General features: G+C 35.9%; 1 protein-coding gene across 1 annotated transcript in view; it reads right to left on the bottom strand.

Moving 5' to 3' along the window:
* Window positions 1–14,498, bottom strand: part of LOC108681962 — a 31,631-nt gene extending 17,133 nt beyond the window's left edge. The window contains exons 1-3 of the mRNA XM_018171045.2: window positions 13,295–14,498; window positions 2,916–2,930; window positions 2,037–2,229 (exon numbers count right to left, since the gene is read on the bottom strand). Coding sequence (XP_018026534.2) covers window positions 2,037–2,229; window positions 2,916–2,930; window positions 13,295–14,491 — 1,405 coding nt within the window. The 5' untranslated portion in view covers window positions 14,492–14,498. The remainder of the gene's footprint in view (window positions 1–2,036; window positions 2,230–2,915; window positions 2,931–13,294) is intronic.
* Between the last annotated feature and the right edge of the window lie 1,889 nt (window positions 14,499–16,387).

Raw genomic sequence — 16,387 nt, 5'->3', positions numbered from 1 at the left:
AATTATTATAATTATATTCTATATATAATATAGATAATATAATATATATAATATTAATATAATTCCATTTTATATATAGAATTATCATTAATGCATAAATTGGGATCAGATTCTTATCATTAAATTCTATAACGTGGTTTTTTGTCCAAATATGACAGTTAATATCCAATATTGATAGGAAGAATCTAATGTCGGTAGGTAGTATTGAATGTTGATGAGCTGTATCCAATCTTGACAAGTAATACATTATTGTTTTATAAAAGTATTTGAACAATTTTCTGAAGTATCTCTGGAAGTTCAAGCAAAAATTCACCTAAGATTACAATTTTCAATGGTGAAATTGTTAGCAACGAAATTTATTTTCAGAGTCACCATTTCAATATTCATCAGTAGTTGTTTATGCAGAGAACGTAATTTTTGACAATTGAATGATCGAAGTGCAGTAGTTATTGTGACGAATACCGAAGTAGTTATAGTAGTTATGGTGACGTATACAGAAGTATAGTAGTTATGGTGACGTATACCGAAGTTTAGGTGACGTAAACCGAAGTATAGTAGGTATGGTGACGTATACCGAAGTGAAGTAGATATGGTGACGTATACTTAAGTGTGGCAGTTATGGTGACGTATACTTAAGTGTGGCAGTTATGTTGACGTATACTTAAGTGTGGCAGTTATAGTGACATATATCGAAGTTTAGTATTTTAGGGTACGTATAATATTGTGTTGGGAGTGACTGAGATAGTGAACCGTGCGCGACGCAAATATCAGGAAATGATAAAATATGAATTATGCGTATTGAATAAGCCCCAATCAAGGGGACTATCTATACGTCCAGCCCAGTGAGTCGATACTCAAATAGTGAATCTTGAAAAAATATAACTCAGTACTCACTGCAGTGAGTGACAGAGACCGCATCTTCTCATCGACAAAAACATGAAGTCACGGACGGGCAGACAGACGGACATGACTAGCACAATAGTGCATTTTTTCCATAAATGAGAAAATGCGCTAAAAACTGACTAATTGGTATAATCAGTAATTTATTAACCACACAAGTTAATGTTAAAGAAAATGAAGACATCTATGAGTACGTAAAACAGTGGTTCATTTAAATACTCAGGTGGTGGTAAAATCATTTTAATTATGATAAAAATCGCCTTAATTGAGATAAAACTATTTTAAATGAGGTATTTATAATCATAATTGAGGTATAGATAATTATACCTGAGGTATAAATTATGTTAACTGTGCTGCGAAAACGTTGGATACAAAACAGCTCTAAAGGACAAAATGGACTTCAGTAATTAAGAAATTGGCGGCGTTCTTAATTTAGAAATGGACAGGCTGGAAATACTCTGAAATTTTAAAGGATTTTTGGAATTTTCAGAGTGGCGGTCAAGTAATTCATTTAAGCGAAAAGATCCACTCTCTTTGGATGATATACTGTATATATAACGGAAAATGATCATTTTATATCTAAATTAGCATTCGGCGCTTTATAGGTTCATTGTATCTGAATTTCTGGAATTTAAAGTGTAACGCATAGACAAATTTTGTTATATATCTAATTATATTGCTAATATGACTTCAATTGGAAGTGACCCCCGATAAATTCATATTTTGATTATGAATTTCTATGGGGATATTCAAAACTTAAGTGAAACTCTTATTGTGTTCATACGTTATTGTCCAAAGTAATAGTCTCTAGGAAGCATAATGACCGGCAATTGTATGTGCAAATGAAATAATCGATAATTTATTTCTCAGCCATTAAAGATGTTCCCTCCTTTGATTGAGTTCAACGATTTTTTTAGTTTGAAAATCTCACTTTGCAATAAACTAATTTTGTATGAATTATTAACAATTATCCAGAGAATTAAATAGAATTATGAAGTATTTAGAGAAGTTATATAAAGACATTAATTTTTTCACAATTATTAATTAATTTCAGTCCTTACATATACATTCAGATTTTTTTAGTCACACCTGTGGTCTAATTTTTTTCTAATTTTAACAAAAACGTTGGCCCTCACCAGGACGTCCCAGGAGTTTGCCGGGTCCAGGGCCCGGCAGGCCCGGATGGCCCCGGTTTCCCGGCGGGCCAGGTAGGCCCCGGTCCCCACTGTCCCCTTTTGCCCCCTTATGGCCCCTGGGGCCCGGGGGCCCTTGTGGCACCGCTGGACAAGCCGCCCGGGACGCCGCACAGAACTGCTCCACGGCCTTGTACTAGTAAACGCGGATTATATTAATAGGGATTTGAAAATTATTTTTGAAACTGACATATAAATATTTTTTATCTGCTTCTTATGTGCTTGTGTATAGGAAATAAATGGTTAATGATATAATTATTCATTACTTTATTTAATATGGAAGATGGCTCGTAGAAATTGCAGGTTTACAGTGCCACGTTGCAAAAACATGTTTTTTCTCAAGTGTTTTCTTCAATAAAAAATTAATGTATTTTGCTCGTTATTTTTGTATATGAACAATTTTGCCATAAAACAGCTTTCTATTTCATTAATACATCATTCATTCACTTTGTGTATGACAAATAACTTTACAGTAGTACTAGCTTCTGTTTCATGAATGCAACTTGAAGATGACTACTGATGAATCATTGCCATTAGCTAAATGGGCATCATTTTTGATCCCTGCCACAATGATTGTAGCTCCTCAGCTACGAAGACTGTTGTATTTTATGAACCAAGGTCTCTTGTCCTTAAAAATTAAAAGCGTTAGCTTTCCATAAGATATGAGAACATTTTCTAACTCATTAAGTTTGACTTACCGTTAAAATAAACAGCAATTACATCGATCATTTTGGTAAACTCAACGGATTTTTTCTCGAATTTAAATTTTATAAGTGGAGTCAACTCAACTTACCGTGACGCCAGTGATATTACTCTACTTACCGTCTTCTGGTCGTCCTGAAAGAAAAGGATAAGGAATTTAAATTAAAATATGATCTTAGTCGGTCTATTAGAGGGTTTTAGCAACTAATATTGAGTGCTCGTTGCCCCAAATTGTTGAAGGGATAAAAAAAATCCGATGAAGCCTTGACAGAAACATATATTAAGAGTGATTGATCTGATTCGAATATATGGAGAACTTAATATTCTAATATTCACGGAAAAAGTCATTTAATTTATTTATTTCACGATCGGATTGGTAGTATATAATCGAGAAAATGCTAATTTTTTTATCATCCAAGCTAGCACTCCGACAAACGAGTGAGATTTTTTCCAACTAGCGATTCCATTTTCTCCCTGGCGTGGGTAAAAAAATGGGTCAACCAGACCCAGTTTTATTTTTATTGTGCTAGCAACTGGATCATTCCGATGCAGTTTCTTTACCCCGAAAAAATGGTTTATCAGAACTACGTCCGTCCATTGAGCGAGCTGTAAACAAGAAAGTGGTCAATATTTTGACAATAAGAATAATTCCTTTATTCGAGTGTATGAAATTTGCCTTAAAATTTTTTCTGACATTTTTGATCCGCTAAAGTGTTATGAAAAAGTATCTCATGAATTCCGTGTCTAACAAAGTGACCTAAATGTAGTGTCTACATCGATGCATTTATTGAATTAAATTCAGTGCATCAAGTGTGGTGCACTTGATGCATTAATGGTGATGATCTTTTGCATTAGCTAGTGCATTCAATTCTTAAACCGTAATGCATATAGTGCATTGAAAGCACTTTGTGCAGTGCATTGAGTGCAGTACATTGAGTGCAGTGCACTGAGTGCAGTGCATTGAGTGCAGTGCACTGAGTGCAGTGCATTGAGTGCAGTGCACTGAGTGCAGTGCATTGAGTGCAGTGCATTGAGTGCAGTGCATTGAGTGCATTGAGTGCAGTGCAGTGCATACAGTGCACTGAGTGCGGTGCATTGAGTGCAGTAAAGCAGTCCGGGTTCTCATGAAAGTGAAGTGCCCCGCAAGTGCTTTAGATGGATCGCTGTAATTACGTGCAATTGCTTTAATTAAGCTCTCGCTTGACGGCGGAAAGATGAAATGCTGGCGAGGGGAAATGCCGAATATGATACGAGACCAGAGGAAATGTTCACATATGACACAAGTACTAAGAAAAAGTTCTGTTAAAAATATGTGAAAATTTTTATATAACTATAATTATATACTTTAAACTTTATAACGATTATATATAACGGAACTATAGAACAATTTAGAGGGAAAACGTTCAGTTATGACACAGGTAAGAGGGGATATTTTTAACTATAAAACGATTCCGAGGAAAATGTTCAGTAATGATATGAATCCGAGAGTAACTGCTCAGATTATGTCGAGTTTCTCTGAAAATATTAAGTTATCGATTGAAGTTGCACCACTGTTTTTATTATCACCGTTTAATGCATAGTGTTTTCTTATGAGCTAAAAATAAAGCATTAGCAATTCGAATCTGTATTGAGCGCCGCCCAGGACTCGGGGAGCGCGTAAATCAGCCGCTCAATTTCTGCTGCGGCTCAGGGTTTGAAGAACGGACTCTGGTTTCTCATCTCTTACATTTCTTCTCAACGACCATCAATAGACGATAACAGATCATCTGAATGAACAACAATATACGATACAGGTCATCTAAACGAACAACAATATACGATAACAGGTCATCTGAACGAACAACAATATACGATAACATGTCATCTTTACGAATAATACCATACGATAACATGTCATCTTTACGAATAATACCATACGATAACATGTCATCTTTACGAATAACAATATACAATAACAGATCATATATACGAACGGCAATATATCGACTTCACCATCGTAAGCACACAGGCACCTTTGTTCGGCCGCTATTGTCTTTGTGTTGCAGGAACAACACAGCACAATGCGGAGAACTTCAAAGCTCCGTGAACCGGCATTATGAGGATGATTCAGGTAATATTACATTAATAATTTAATTTAATTTAATAATTTAATAATTTAATAATCATTAATAATTTATGAAAAATTTAATAATTTAATAATCATTAATAATTTATGAATAAATTCCATCACTCCAGACTCTAGAGTGATTCAGAATAAAATTTCTGCATTAATCTCTTATCGAGTAATTGATGAGCTGAGCTGAAATAACTTATATGACTTGAATGCCGCGGAATGACGAGGTAGATCCACAACAATATGAAAAAAAATCTGCGATATATTTGAACAAATTGGACTGTGTATGCATATATCACGTTGTATATGCATATCAAGTTCTTCAACGTGACCGTGATAATCATTGTTTTCAAATTTTAACCATAGAGATAAGAGTTCTATTAATTGAGGTAATGAATTCTAACAATAGAAATAACTAATTCCAACAATATAGATAACTAGTTCTACGATAGAGATAACGAGTTTTAGCTATGGAGATAGCGATTTCTAATAATATAGATGGTGAGATCGAATAATCCCAAACAAAATTTAGACGCCTGTTCGACTTTGCAATAGGTGACGTCTGGGGCTCGGGAAGCACGTAAATCAGCTTCTCTATGTCCGCTACGGCTCAGGGTTTGAAGGATAGACTCTGGGCAGCTTGCAATCTCGGTAAGACTCGCCTCGGCCAACCCTTGTCATATACTCTCAGGCGACTATTAAGTCGGAAAAGAGATGCGGATTAGGGACTGATTTCGATCTGGTGGACAAGCAGACCCAGAAAGACTGTAAACCTAGTGTAGCGACTTATGGGCAGAAGTCTAAGCGTTCTATGAATTTTATTAAAGTAGTTGGAATTTTGATCAATTATGTACCGTAAATTTTGTTTGTTCTACAGAAACAGTTACTTACTTATGATATAGTAATCACCATTATTTTTGCTACAATTATTTTTAACGTTTAACAATTTAACTATTTCCCTGCCTTCACTCAGAGAATTGAGTGACATTATTTGAAAATCGATGCAAGTTTTGCTCTTATGCATGTTATCCTGACCCAGTTTGGCACGTTAATTTGGCATTTATAATATAATATAATATAATATAATATAATATAATATAATATAATATAATATAATATAATATAATATAATATAATATAATATAATATAAGCATCCACCCCAATTATACCAAAGAATTACAATGCTTACGATACTTTCTGTAGAAACTTAGTAATTATGCTTGCTAATGATACTTAATAATGATGCTACTTATGATACTTGCTAGTGATACATATTAACGACATCTTCTAATGATACTTACTTGATATTTGATGATACATATACCGATCCTATGACACTTGAAATGATACTTAGGTAGTAGAAATTACATGCACTACATGCTAGTGTAGTGCAAGTAGTGTAAGTACTGGATGCATTTCCCGACTCTAATTCGCTTGCTGCCCTGCAATGATCGCTGCTTTACTTTTCAGGCCTCGCCACTGAAGTTCAATCCCATAGAAGATCAAGGCAAAGCTCCGTAATTTTGGGCCCACTTTTTGGTCTTTGATCGCAGAGCGGAGCATCAAGATTACACAGAAAGCAGCTGCTCTGATGCACCAGATTGCCAGAGTCAAATGAGGTTTTGCTGAGCTAAACATTCTGAGTCAGTGACCTACGAGATGGATATTCAGAGCCTGACCTATGGGGCATATTTGAGCCAGAGACATAATGAATAAATATTCTAAGCCAGATCCTGCTGAGCCAAACATTCCGAGCCGGAAACATCAGAGCTGAACATTTTGAGCCGGAGACAACAGAGCAAAACTTTATGGGCCAGAGACATCAGAGCAAAACTTTATGGGCCAGAGACATCAGAGATGAACATTCTGGGCCAGAGACATCAGAGCTAAACATTCTGAGACAGAGATATCAGAGCTAAACTTTCTTGGCTAAATGCATCAGAGCTAAACATTCTAAGCCAAAGATATCAGAACTAAACTTTCTTGGCCAGTGACATCAGAGCAAAACATTCTGAGCCAAAGACATAATATAGCTAAATATTCTGGGCCAGAAACATCAGAGCAAAACATTATGGGCCAGAGACATCAGAGATGAACATTCTGGGCCAGAGACATCGGAACTAAATACACTGTATTAGAGACATCAGAGCTAAACATTCAGGGCTAGAAACGTCAGAGCTAAACATTCTGGTCCAGGGACCTCAAAGCTAAACAATTTGAGCCAGAGACCACAAAGCTGAAAATTTTGAGTCTGCAACATTCTAGGTACGCACTTAGAGTCAGAGATATCTGACCTCAACCTTCTTAGTCAGAGACCTAGGAACTAAAAATTTTTAACCAGATAGAGACTTCTAAGTTAAGCATTTTCAGCCAGTAACCTCTGAGCTAAACATTCTGAGCCAGAGATTCAATAGGAAATTACGCAGAGCACGCGATTGCCAGTTGCCGTGCACAGCTGATGGTGAAAATTCATAATTTTTTTGTTATAATAAAGTTATATTACATTATAAGGATTACTGAAATTTCAATTATCGATGACTGTCGTTGAGCACAATCTTGCATAAGTTTGTTTACCAGTTATTAGGTTGAATATCAAATTAAATGTAACCGTGTGAAGTGCAAATTGAACAACAACTTTGCAATTTATTCCAGTATTAAAATTAAATTTATGTTAACGTAAATTCAGCTCGGGCTTGCTTTCAGCTCATCCATTAACGTGTCAGTTCACATTTACTAGTCGCCTAGTGTTTGTTTCTCTTCAAAGTTAAGAGAAAATGAACTGTCAAAGGACCTTGTAAGATATTTTTCAGGCCGTTCTGTGCATTACCGGCTATTCTTTACGACGCCTAAGCGCTGCTCGCTGGAAAAAATGTCCCGTAAGCTTCAGCCGTAATTCTATTCGCTGAGAAAAGGTCGGAGTTTCAGATTTTTTCTTGCATGGGAAACTCGAATGAAAATCTTATCAGTGATTCCTTTGAAATTCAAATGGCGATAACAGGCAAGCTTTGAAGCACGGGTTCCGGGACCCGAACTTTCAACCGCGTCCCGGGATTTGGGACCCGAACTTTTAAGCGGGTCTAGTGCTCCTGGACCCAAATTTTTAAGCGGGTCCCGAATTCCGGGACCCAAATTTTCAAGCAGGTCTCGCGCTCGAGGAACAAAATTGGGCCTGAGGTCATGGACCCAAACTTTCAGGTTAGTCTCGTTCTCATGGCCCCTTCTTTTTTCAGCGGGCCCCGTGCTCATGGACACAAATTTTCAAGCGGGCTCAAGGTCATGGACCCAAAATTTCAAGCGGGCCCCGGGCTCTGGGTTCCGAAATTTCAAGGTCTTTTTCTGGGGCCCGAAATCTGGAATGAAATCCGACTCTCCCATTGATCCCTAGTTCCATATTAGATTTTTTTCATCAAGCCTGATCGGAGAGGTGGATTCGATATATCGCTGTCCAAGATGTCACCAAACTGCAATAAACGCATTAGCAATGGAAAAGTTCATTTTTACGGTTAAAGTTACCTAGCAATAAAGCTTGAAAATTCAAAACGTCTACATAATCTTTGGGATGGATTTTTTCTTTAATGCAACAGAATTTTAATTGAAAATTTAATTTTCAACATGTACCGTGATTTCAGAATCATTCTTAAAATTAGATTAAAGTCTTCTCGTGAATTCCCCGCGACATGCGGTGGCCAATCCCGAATAATTTCTCAATCGAATTTAATTTGCCTTAGCAGAATGATTTCGATTTATTTAATGGTAATTAGTATTATTTAATGAACGAAATAATGAAGAAAAAATGTGAGAACTGAGTGAAGTTTTCTTGATATTGGAACACAGGAAGTAAAGCAGAAAATGATCGGAAAATTGTCAACTCAGAAAATGAATAGGTAATTTAGTCCAAACAATGCAACAATATTTCTTACTCACAGCACGAGCAGAGAGAGGACGTAGCATTAATCCGATTGTTTGCAGGGGCCAAACTGGGTCAGGATGACCCACAAAAAGGAACAAGGTCACCACTTTTCGTACAAACACATCAGTCTGTAACGACTCAGATGTCAGCGACGTGACCTCTGGAAAAATATGAACTGCGAGCTGCGCTGTTGCAATTTATTTACAAAAATGTTTTCAGCGTTTATTTGAAATATTATTCTTTAAAACGCAACGAATGGGTTGGGAAGGCCATTAGTTTAATGAATCTCGTTGAGCAACACCCAATGGCAACGCAGCGTTGTAACGTAATTAAATTCCGAATTAATCGTGAATAAAAACGTGAATTCGAAATGGAATATGGCCGGAATTGTTACTGCTGTGAATTCGCCATATATTGCATCAATAAAATCCATTTTGGATTTGATATGCATTTGCTAAATAGAATTAGTTTCGATAATAGATATTTTAGTAATGATTTAGCGTAATTTATTTTCAAAATGAAGATTATACTATTTATCATTTGTCGGCTTCCAACAGCAACGATTGGCTGATTGATCATTGCCAGAAAATTATTGAAAGCTTGCATTGTTCTAACATTGTTACGGGATGATACGCTTTAAAAAATGTAATGACATTAAACTGTTTTTTATAACCAATTATGTTTCACAGTTTGTCTGTAAATAAGTTCTAGAGCTAATTGCATTACTATTATAACAAAAATTGCGTTTATTTAAGCGATTTGTTGCTTGCATATAAAACAAAATTGTTATTTTGAATAAAAGGTAATTTGTAGATGCAAAGTTATTTTATCCTATACATGTTGTCCGACGCGTATATTTGAATAATTTGTTACGAAACGTTCATTTTTACTTAATTAAAGCTTATTTTACCATTCCCTGTTGGATCGAATTTTGATGTTTGAAAATCATTCCTTTGTTGATTTCAAAGGACAGCAAATTAAAAAAGTTTAAAATTATTAAATTTGAGTTATTTATTTTCCAACACTTCTCATTAACTTTGCTTCCTGTTGTTTGTTTGTTTGTTTGTCTGTTGCAAATCTTATAAATGATGTTCAGCACGCTTCTACCTGTCCAATCGATCCGAAATATCGTACACTTGCGTAAAGTCGGAGACAATGCTTGAATCAATTGACAAAATATATAATCTAAAAAAGTAAAAGAAATTTCTATTACATAAATTAAGAAACTATTTTTTGAATATTTAAGAAGAAATTAAGAAATTAATTGAACATGTGTAAACATCGGAGACACAGCCTCTTTAGTAGTGTTGTTTTTAAAATGCAATTTTTAAACGCATATTGTTAATCTTGCAGACATGGGGAAAATCAACCTTAAAATGTCTAATGTTCAGGATGTGAAGCTATCCATACTTAGATATGTTCCTTATTTTTGTAGATTTTGAACTGTTCAAATTGCACGTCATGACTTCAGGTTGAACTTCGGCAGATTGAATATAATGAAAGTATCTCATCAATTGATCAGTTGGGAAATTGTGAACACATCACTTTGTTATGTATTCCCATAATTATTTTCAATTATTATCATCATTAATTATTATTATCAGCATAATAACTACTATTATTGTGTTCTCACCTCTCGGTTTATGACGTTTACGTTTGTACACATTTTTCTGGGGAACAATCCTAATTAATACATCTTTATTGTGGTTTTTCTTCATAATAATTTGTTATTTTTTTCCTTATAAAATATTACATGATATCAGGTTAAGTTTCAATGAACGATTTTAATGATACAGGTAAAAAAATGTATGTATATGGGTTCAAGTTTGAAATTGTTCAGTAATAATTTTTCATCAAGTATTTTTGGAATATAATATTCCTTCGACATTCGTCTGGAATTTATAGTTAGATTATGTACGTATTGCTTGGAAGAAAGCACTATGAAAGCGGAAATTATCTATCGTTCTGCGGAAAATGAGAAATTGGGATCTTTTTTTCAACTTTTCACACGGCATGGAAATTAATTTATTGACATTGACATTTTATTGGATCGCCGTCCCTTACGCGAACGCTATAAACCTCATTGCATAATTGAATTAAATTTTACCTTGTGATCCTAATAAGAAAACTGGTGATTTTTTTATAAATTTTTATCCCAACAGATTAAGTAATATACATTTGTATACAGAAAAATTCTGGGAAAAGTATTATTAAATACTCAGAATTCATATTGAAAAATCAATTTCGACACGAGACAAATGAGAATATATTCCAGTTATGAGAAAAAAGTTGTTTCTTGGCTTATCTCGAGCCTAATTAGATTTTTATGGAGTCAGAACGGGACGAGTTTGGAGTTAAATTACATTTTCGTCTTCCAGCGAGCGGGGAAACTGAAAAATGCAATCCTGAATAATGAATAAGCGAGAAAAGCTTCCACCATTGAAAAACTGCGCGTTATTTTCCCTCACCGTGACAACTAACGAAGAAACTGAAAAATATTCTGTCATGCTTAAGCTCCATAAAAAGAAAGGAAAGGATCCCTGTTAGCGGCGGACTTTCTGCAGGCGGAAGAATTTCTGAGTGACTTCTCGAAGAGGAAGCCTGCAGAGTGAGGCAGTACAGAGATGCCTTGCAGAGTGAGGCAGTACAGAGATGCCTTGCAGAGTGAGGCATTACAGAGATGCCTTGCAGAGTGAGGCATTACGGAGATGCCTTGCAGAACGAGGCGTTACAGAGATGCCTTGCAGAACGAGGCGTTACAGAGATGCCTTGCAGAGTGAGGCGGTACAGAAAGGACTTGCAGCGTGAGGCATTGCAGAAATGACTTGCAGAGTGAGGCATTACAGAAATGGCTTGCAGAAATGACTTGCAGAGTGAGGCATTGCAGAAATGACTTGCAGCGTGAGGCATTGCAGAAATGACTTGCAGAGTGAGGCATTACAGAAATGGTTGCAGAAATGACTTGCAGAGTGAGGCATTGCAGAAATGACTTGCAGAGTGAGGCATTGCAGAAATGACTTGCAGAAATGACTTGCAGAAATGACTTGCAGAGTGGGGAAGTCTTTAGTTGTCCACAGGTTGGGGCTAAGTGGCGAGGGGAGTACGAATGGTTGGCTCTGAGTAAACGTGGCAGACGCGCGAATATTCGCGAGAAAGAGTCCGGCAAATACGGGAAAAATGTTTCTGACGGTGAAATCTGAAATTACTTTTTTTTCGCGAAGTGAGAAGTTCATGTATGAAAAAAGTTTATACAAAAATTTCTGTCTTAACAACAATATTATACTCTGAGAAAAGTTAATGTATCATTTTATCTAAACAGTTTCTAACCCGCAGCGTGAGCCGAGAATAACCGAATGCCATACTCTTCTTTGCCGAGCCAAATTGTGTCAGAGAGACACATTTCAAGGAAAAAAGTTGCAACGATATTCGGACAAAGTCTCACTAATTTCTCAGAGTGCACAGGAAGTGGAGGTAGCTTGAGGGCCTTTACTGAAGCGTGTTGTTGTTGAGTTGTGTTACATTCAAAGGAAATCTGAAGAAATCGCTCTTACAAAATCTTGAAAATAGGATATTGCGAAAATTGTACCCTAGTAATATAAAAAACATCACATAGCATCGCTTAGATGATCCTAAAATTATAACAATAAAAAATGTAGGTATTTATTTAGGTAACGGGATCTTGACTCGAAATATATCTATCATTGCGTTGTAACTAATTGATTATTTGGGGAAATTATTGCCTGTGTTATCGTTTTTCAAACTGTAGATAATATGAACAATTAAGGTATTCTAAAATATTATGTGCTTATTATGAGATATATAAAAATAATGTATTGTCTTACAAATCTAAAACGAATGCCTTGCCTAAAGTTCGAGTTGAGCCGACAATAAATTTGAACTTGTGACAAATTCAGAGAAGAAGAATTTCTAAAAGAAAATTATTCATTTATTTTTAATAATCTCTGTTGCTTCTGAGATTTGAAGTAGTAACTTCAACCGAGAAATTGAATCAAGAGAATTATGTTGCATTGTTCTTTCTCGTAAGGGGAAAGCATAAAGTCCATGCAACGTGACTAGATAATTTATTGAATTTATTTCAGTTAACCTTGAAGCCTGGCAGTGCACAAATGACTGTAAAACTACGTCGGCACCGCACTTATTTTGCCGGCCTTCTGCAGAATCGATTTATTCTATAAATAAAATAGAACAACAACTTTCTATTAAGATCATAAAATGTTTGCAGTTAACATGCGGCAATTGAAACCCAAAAATAATAGGTCTGTTCAGTATTATACGATTTTCAGTTACGAGCGGTGATTTATACAGAGTCATGACTCAATATCTGCAGTGTGGTGACCAAAGTGTCGCTGACGTTAACTCACAGCGCAGGAGAAAAAATCTAAAGAAAACATAAAAAGAGAACATTATTCTAATATTTTAAATCAATTCATAATATAATTATATTTAAGACTCACAGGGATGTCGCTGAGAGCAGTGAGGGCAAGCCAGGGTCGCGTAGCACTAGCGGTGCCTTCTTGAGGGAAACCCTCGTATGTGTCCAGGGACCTCAAGCTTCTTATTTTTGAATGCAGCGTCGATCGTTCAGGTCTTTTAAGTATTCTTTTACTTCCTAAAATGCCTTCTTGGACACCAATGTCTAATTTATTAGGATTTTCAGGAAATTCAGGGGAATGCTTTCTTTGCGAATTATCTTGCACAAGTTGGCCATCGATATTGATGTTGAATCTTTTCGCGTTTGGCAGGTCATCTTGGGAAACGAACCAAAGTGAATTTTTCGGTTCGCTTTCTTCGTTGTTACTCTGAAAGTCACTGGAGATTTCTTTAAACCCCTGATTGGATTTTCCTACTCCGTCTTTTAATTGATTGAATTCTAAAATTTTTGCATGTGATTTTTTATTCATATTCATAAAATCCATCATGATTTCCGGATGTAGGTTGCTGGTGCGATCGTATTCAAAACTGCCGTTGAAATTTTTGCGCGGAATATCTTGGACTTCTGATTTTTCTTCATGAATTTGTACTTCGGCATTCGATCTACGGTTCGGTGTTTGCAATCCCGAATTTGAATTAAAATGGTTTGTCATCTTTGAATTAATTACATTGCTTTCCCAAGCTTTTCTTGGAGTTTCTTGTTCTATTGAGTGCTTTCCCATATCCATTTTCCCATCAATTGGTTCAAAGGCTACTGTTTTTTCTCTAAAGCGATCATTATTGAAATTGCTCATTTCAGATTCCTTGTTGGATCCAACATTGAGTTTTCTTGTGCTGCTTCCAAAAATTTCAATTTCCTTCATGGAATTTTGTCTGACTTCATTACTGAAATATTTTCCTCTAGCATATGGAGGGCTGGCCCCTTCATCCTCGCCGCCAGAGCGTTGGTTCTTTCCGTTCACAAGTTCAATCAAGTAATCATGTTGTGGTTCAAATTGATCGGTCACAGGTAGGGATTGGAAATAATTTTTCTGGCTTACACTTGAGTGCTGAATGTTGCTCGTGGCATGATTATTTTTCTTCCAATGTTGACCTAACTTTTTAAGTTGATTTCCGAACTGTAGAAGTTGTTCGGCTAGGTTTCGGTGGTCAGTAGAGAGCTGAGTATTGCTAATATTCAGGAGATGGAGCAATGTAGCGAATGATCCCACTTGTAGCATCAAGAGAAGTGCAAATAACACAGCTGTTGATCTTGTAACATCCCAGCCTTTTTTAGAACTTACAGGTTCGGGTTCTTTGACATAACCCATACCTACGTATGATGGCAATGTTAGAATATAAATTACAAGTATGATGATAGATAATAATATCTGCGCTGAATTCTAGTAAATTGCAATTTTAGACTATAGCTGATTGTCTATAGAGTATCATCGAAAGAAATATTATAATAGATAATAGTATCTTTACTATATTCAAGGAGCTATCAAAGTTAGATTGTAACCTGCAATAATAAGAAAAAATTCAGCGACACTATGACTACATAATAATATTATGTATGCTTAATTGGAAGAACTGCCAGCGTTAGAATATTATTTGCAATATTGAAAATAAATTTTCGAAGTAAATGTGACAATATACAGGGTGGGGCAGAACCGATTGAGCAGTTTTGAGGCAAAATAAAAGAGTAATGGAGGTACATAAAGACGAAAGTTTATTTTCCTCGAAGTTAGCATAACATACCACTTAGAATAATTTTGTTTTGAAAACAATTTCAGGAAGATAGTGGTCGTTAGCTGCAACGCACTGTTGGAGCCGTTCTCGGAAGTTTCCTACAGCACATTCACACATATGGCGAGGTATGGCCATAACCTCAGCCACAATCCGTTCCCTTAGCTGTGGTAGGGTGTGAGGGCGACTTCTGAACACCCTTTCTTTTAGATGTCCCCAAAGAAAGAAATCGCAAATGCTCAAATCAGGTGACCTCGCAGGCCACTGTAAATCAACCCTCAGAGACACCAGACGTCCGGGAAACATGCGTTTCAAAACATTGAGTGACATTCGGGCTGTGTGAGCTGTAGCCCAATCCTGTGGAACCACACGTCTCCCAATGCTTCATTTTCAACAATGTTTTTCATCATGGGCTGCAAGAAATTTTGCAACATTGCAGCATAGCGATCGGAATTCACTGTCACGGTTACTCCCTCCTCCGAGAACGACTCCAACAGTGTGTTGCAGCTAACGGCCACCATCTTCCTGATATTGTTTTCAAAACATAACTATTCTAAATGGTATGTTATGCTAACCTCGAAGAAAATAAACTATCTTCTTTATGTACCTCTATTACTCTTTTATTTCGCCTCAAAACTGCTCAATCGGTTCTGCCCCACCCTGAATAATAATGTCTGTTCTGAATTCAGGGGCTGGTACGTTCAAAATGCAACTTGCAGTTTAGTACAGGAATTTTCAACTTTGATGTTTTACAGGTGGTAGGACGTACCAATAATTTAATTCATTTATTATGTCACTCAACTGAGACAATTGAAATGATTTACTGTAAAGCTCGTTTAAAATGTCATAATGTCTTCAGTTCTGTGAATTTTCCGAAATAACTTTTTTCTATTGCTTACATTAGACATATATTACTTTATAATAGTTTAATGGTGACTTAATGAAATCAATGTGAGAAACGCCTAGATAAAAGTTATTATTAATCTAGCATGGAAATCCCGACTCCTCTTTTTTGCGAGCTAAAAGTTTTTTTTTGCGTATACTAAAATAAAGGCTTTTATGTACGGCTGTTCCGTGTATATTAGTGATGAGAATGTATTTTTGGGACATAGTCATCGAGAATATGGTCATAATGTATTTTTAATACATTGGCATTACAAATATGGTAACAAGGAATTTTTAATACATTGAATGGCCCATAATATCTTGTGGTGAGTGAAAGTGTTATGGAACTAAAATGTTTGTCATAGGAACTTGAAAAAAATGTGTGAAAGAATGAATATAGTAATTTTCAATGCTTCCTCATTTCATATGCATTCTATCATATCCTATAATTGATCACTATCGATGAGAGAAACAAGAATGAATAATTGATTGATAAATGATTA

Source organism: Hyalella azteca, unplaced genomic scaffold (genome assembly GCF_000764305.2).
Source record: "Hyalella azteca isolate HAZT.00-mixed unplaced genomic scaffold, Hazt_2.0.2 contig2726, whole genome shotgun sequence".
In the NCBI taxonomy this organism is placed as follows: Eukaryota; Metazoa; Arthropoda; class Malacostraca; order Amphipoda; family Hyalellidae; genus Hyalella; species Hyalella azteca.
The sequence above is the reverse complement of the archived record's forward strand: the minus strand, read 5'-3'. Positions and strand labels throughout refer to the sequence as shown.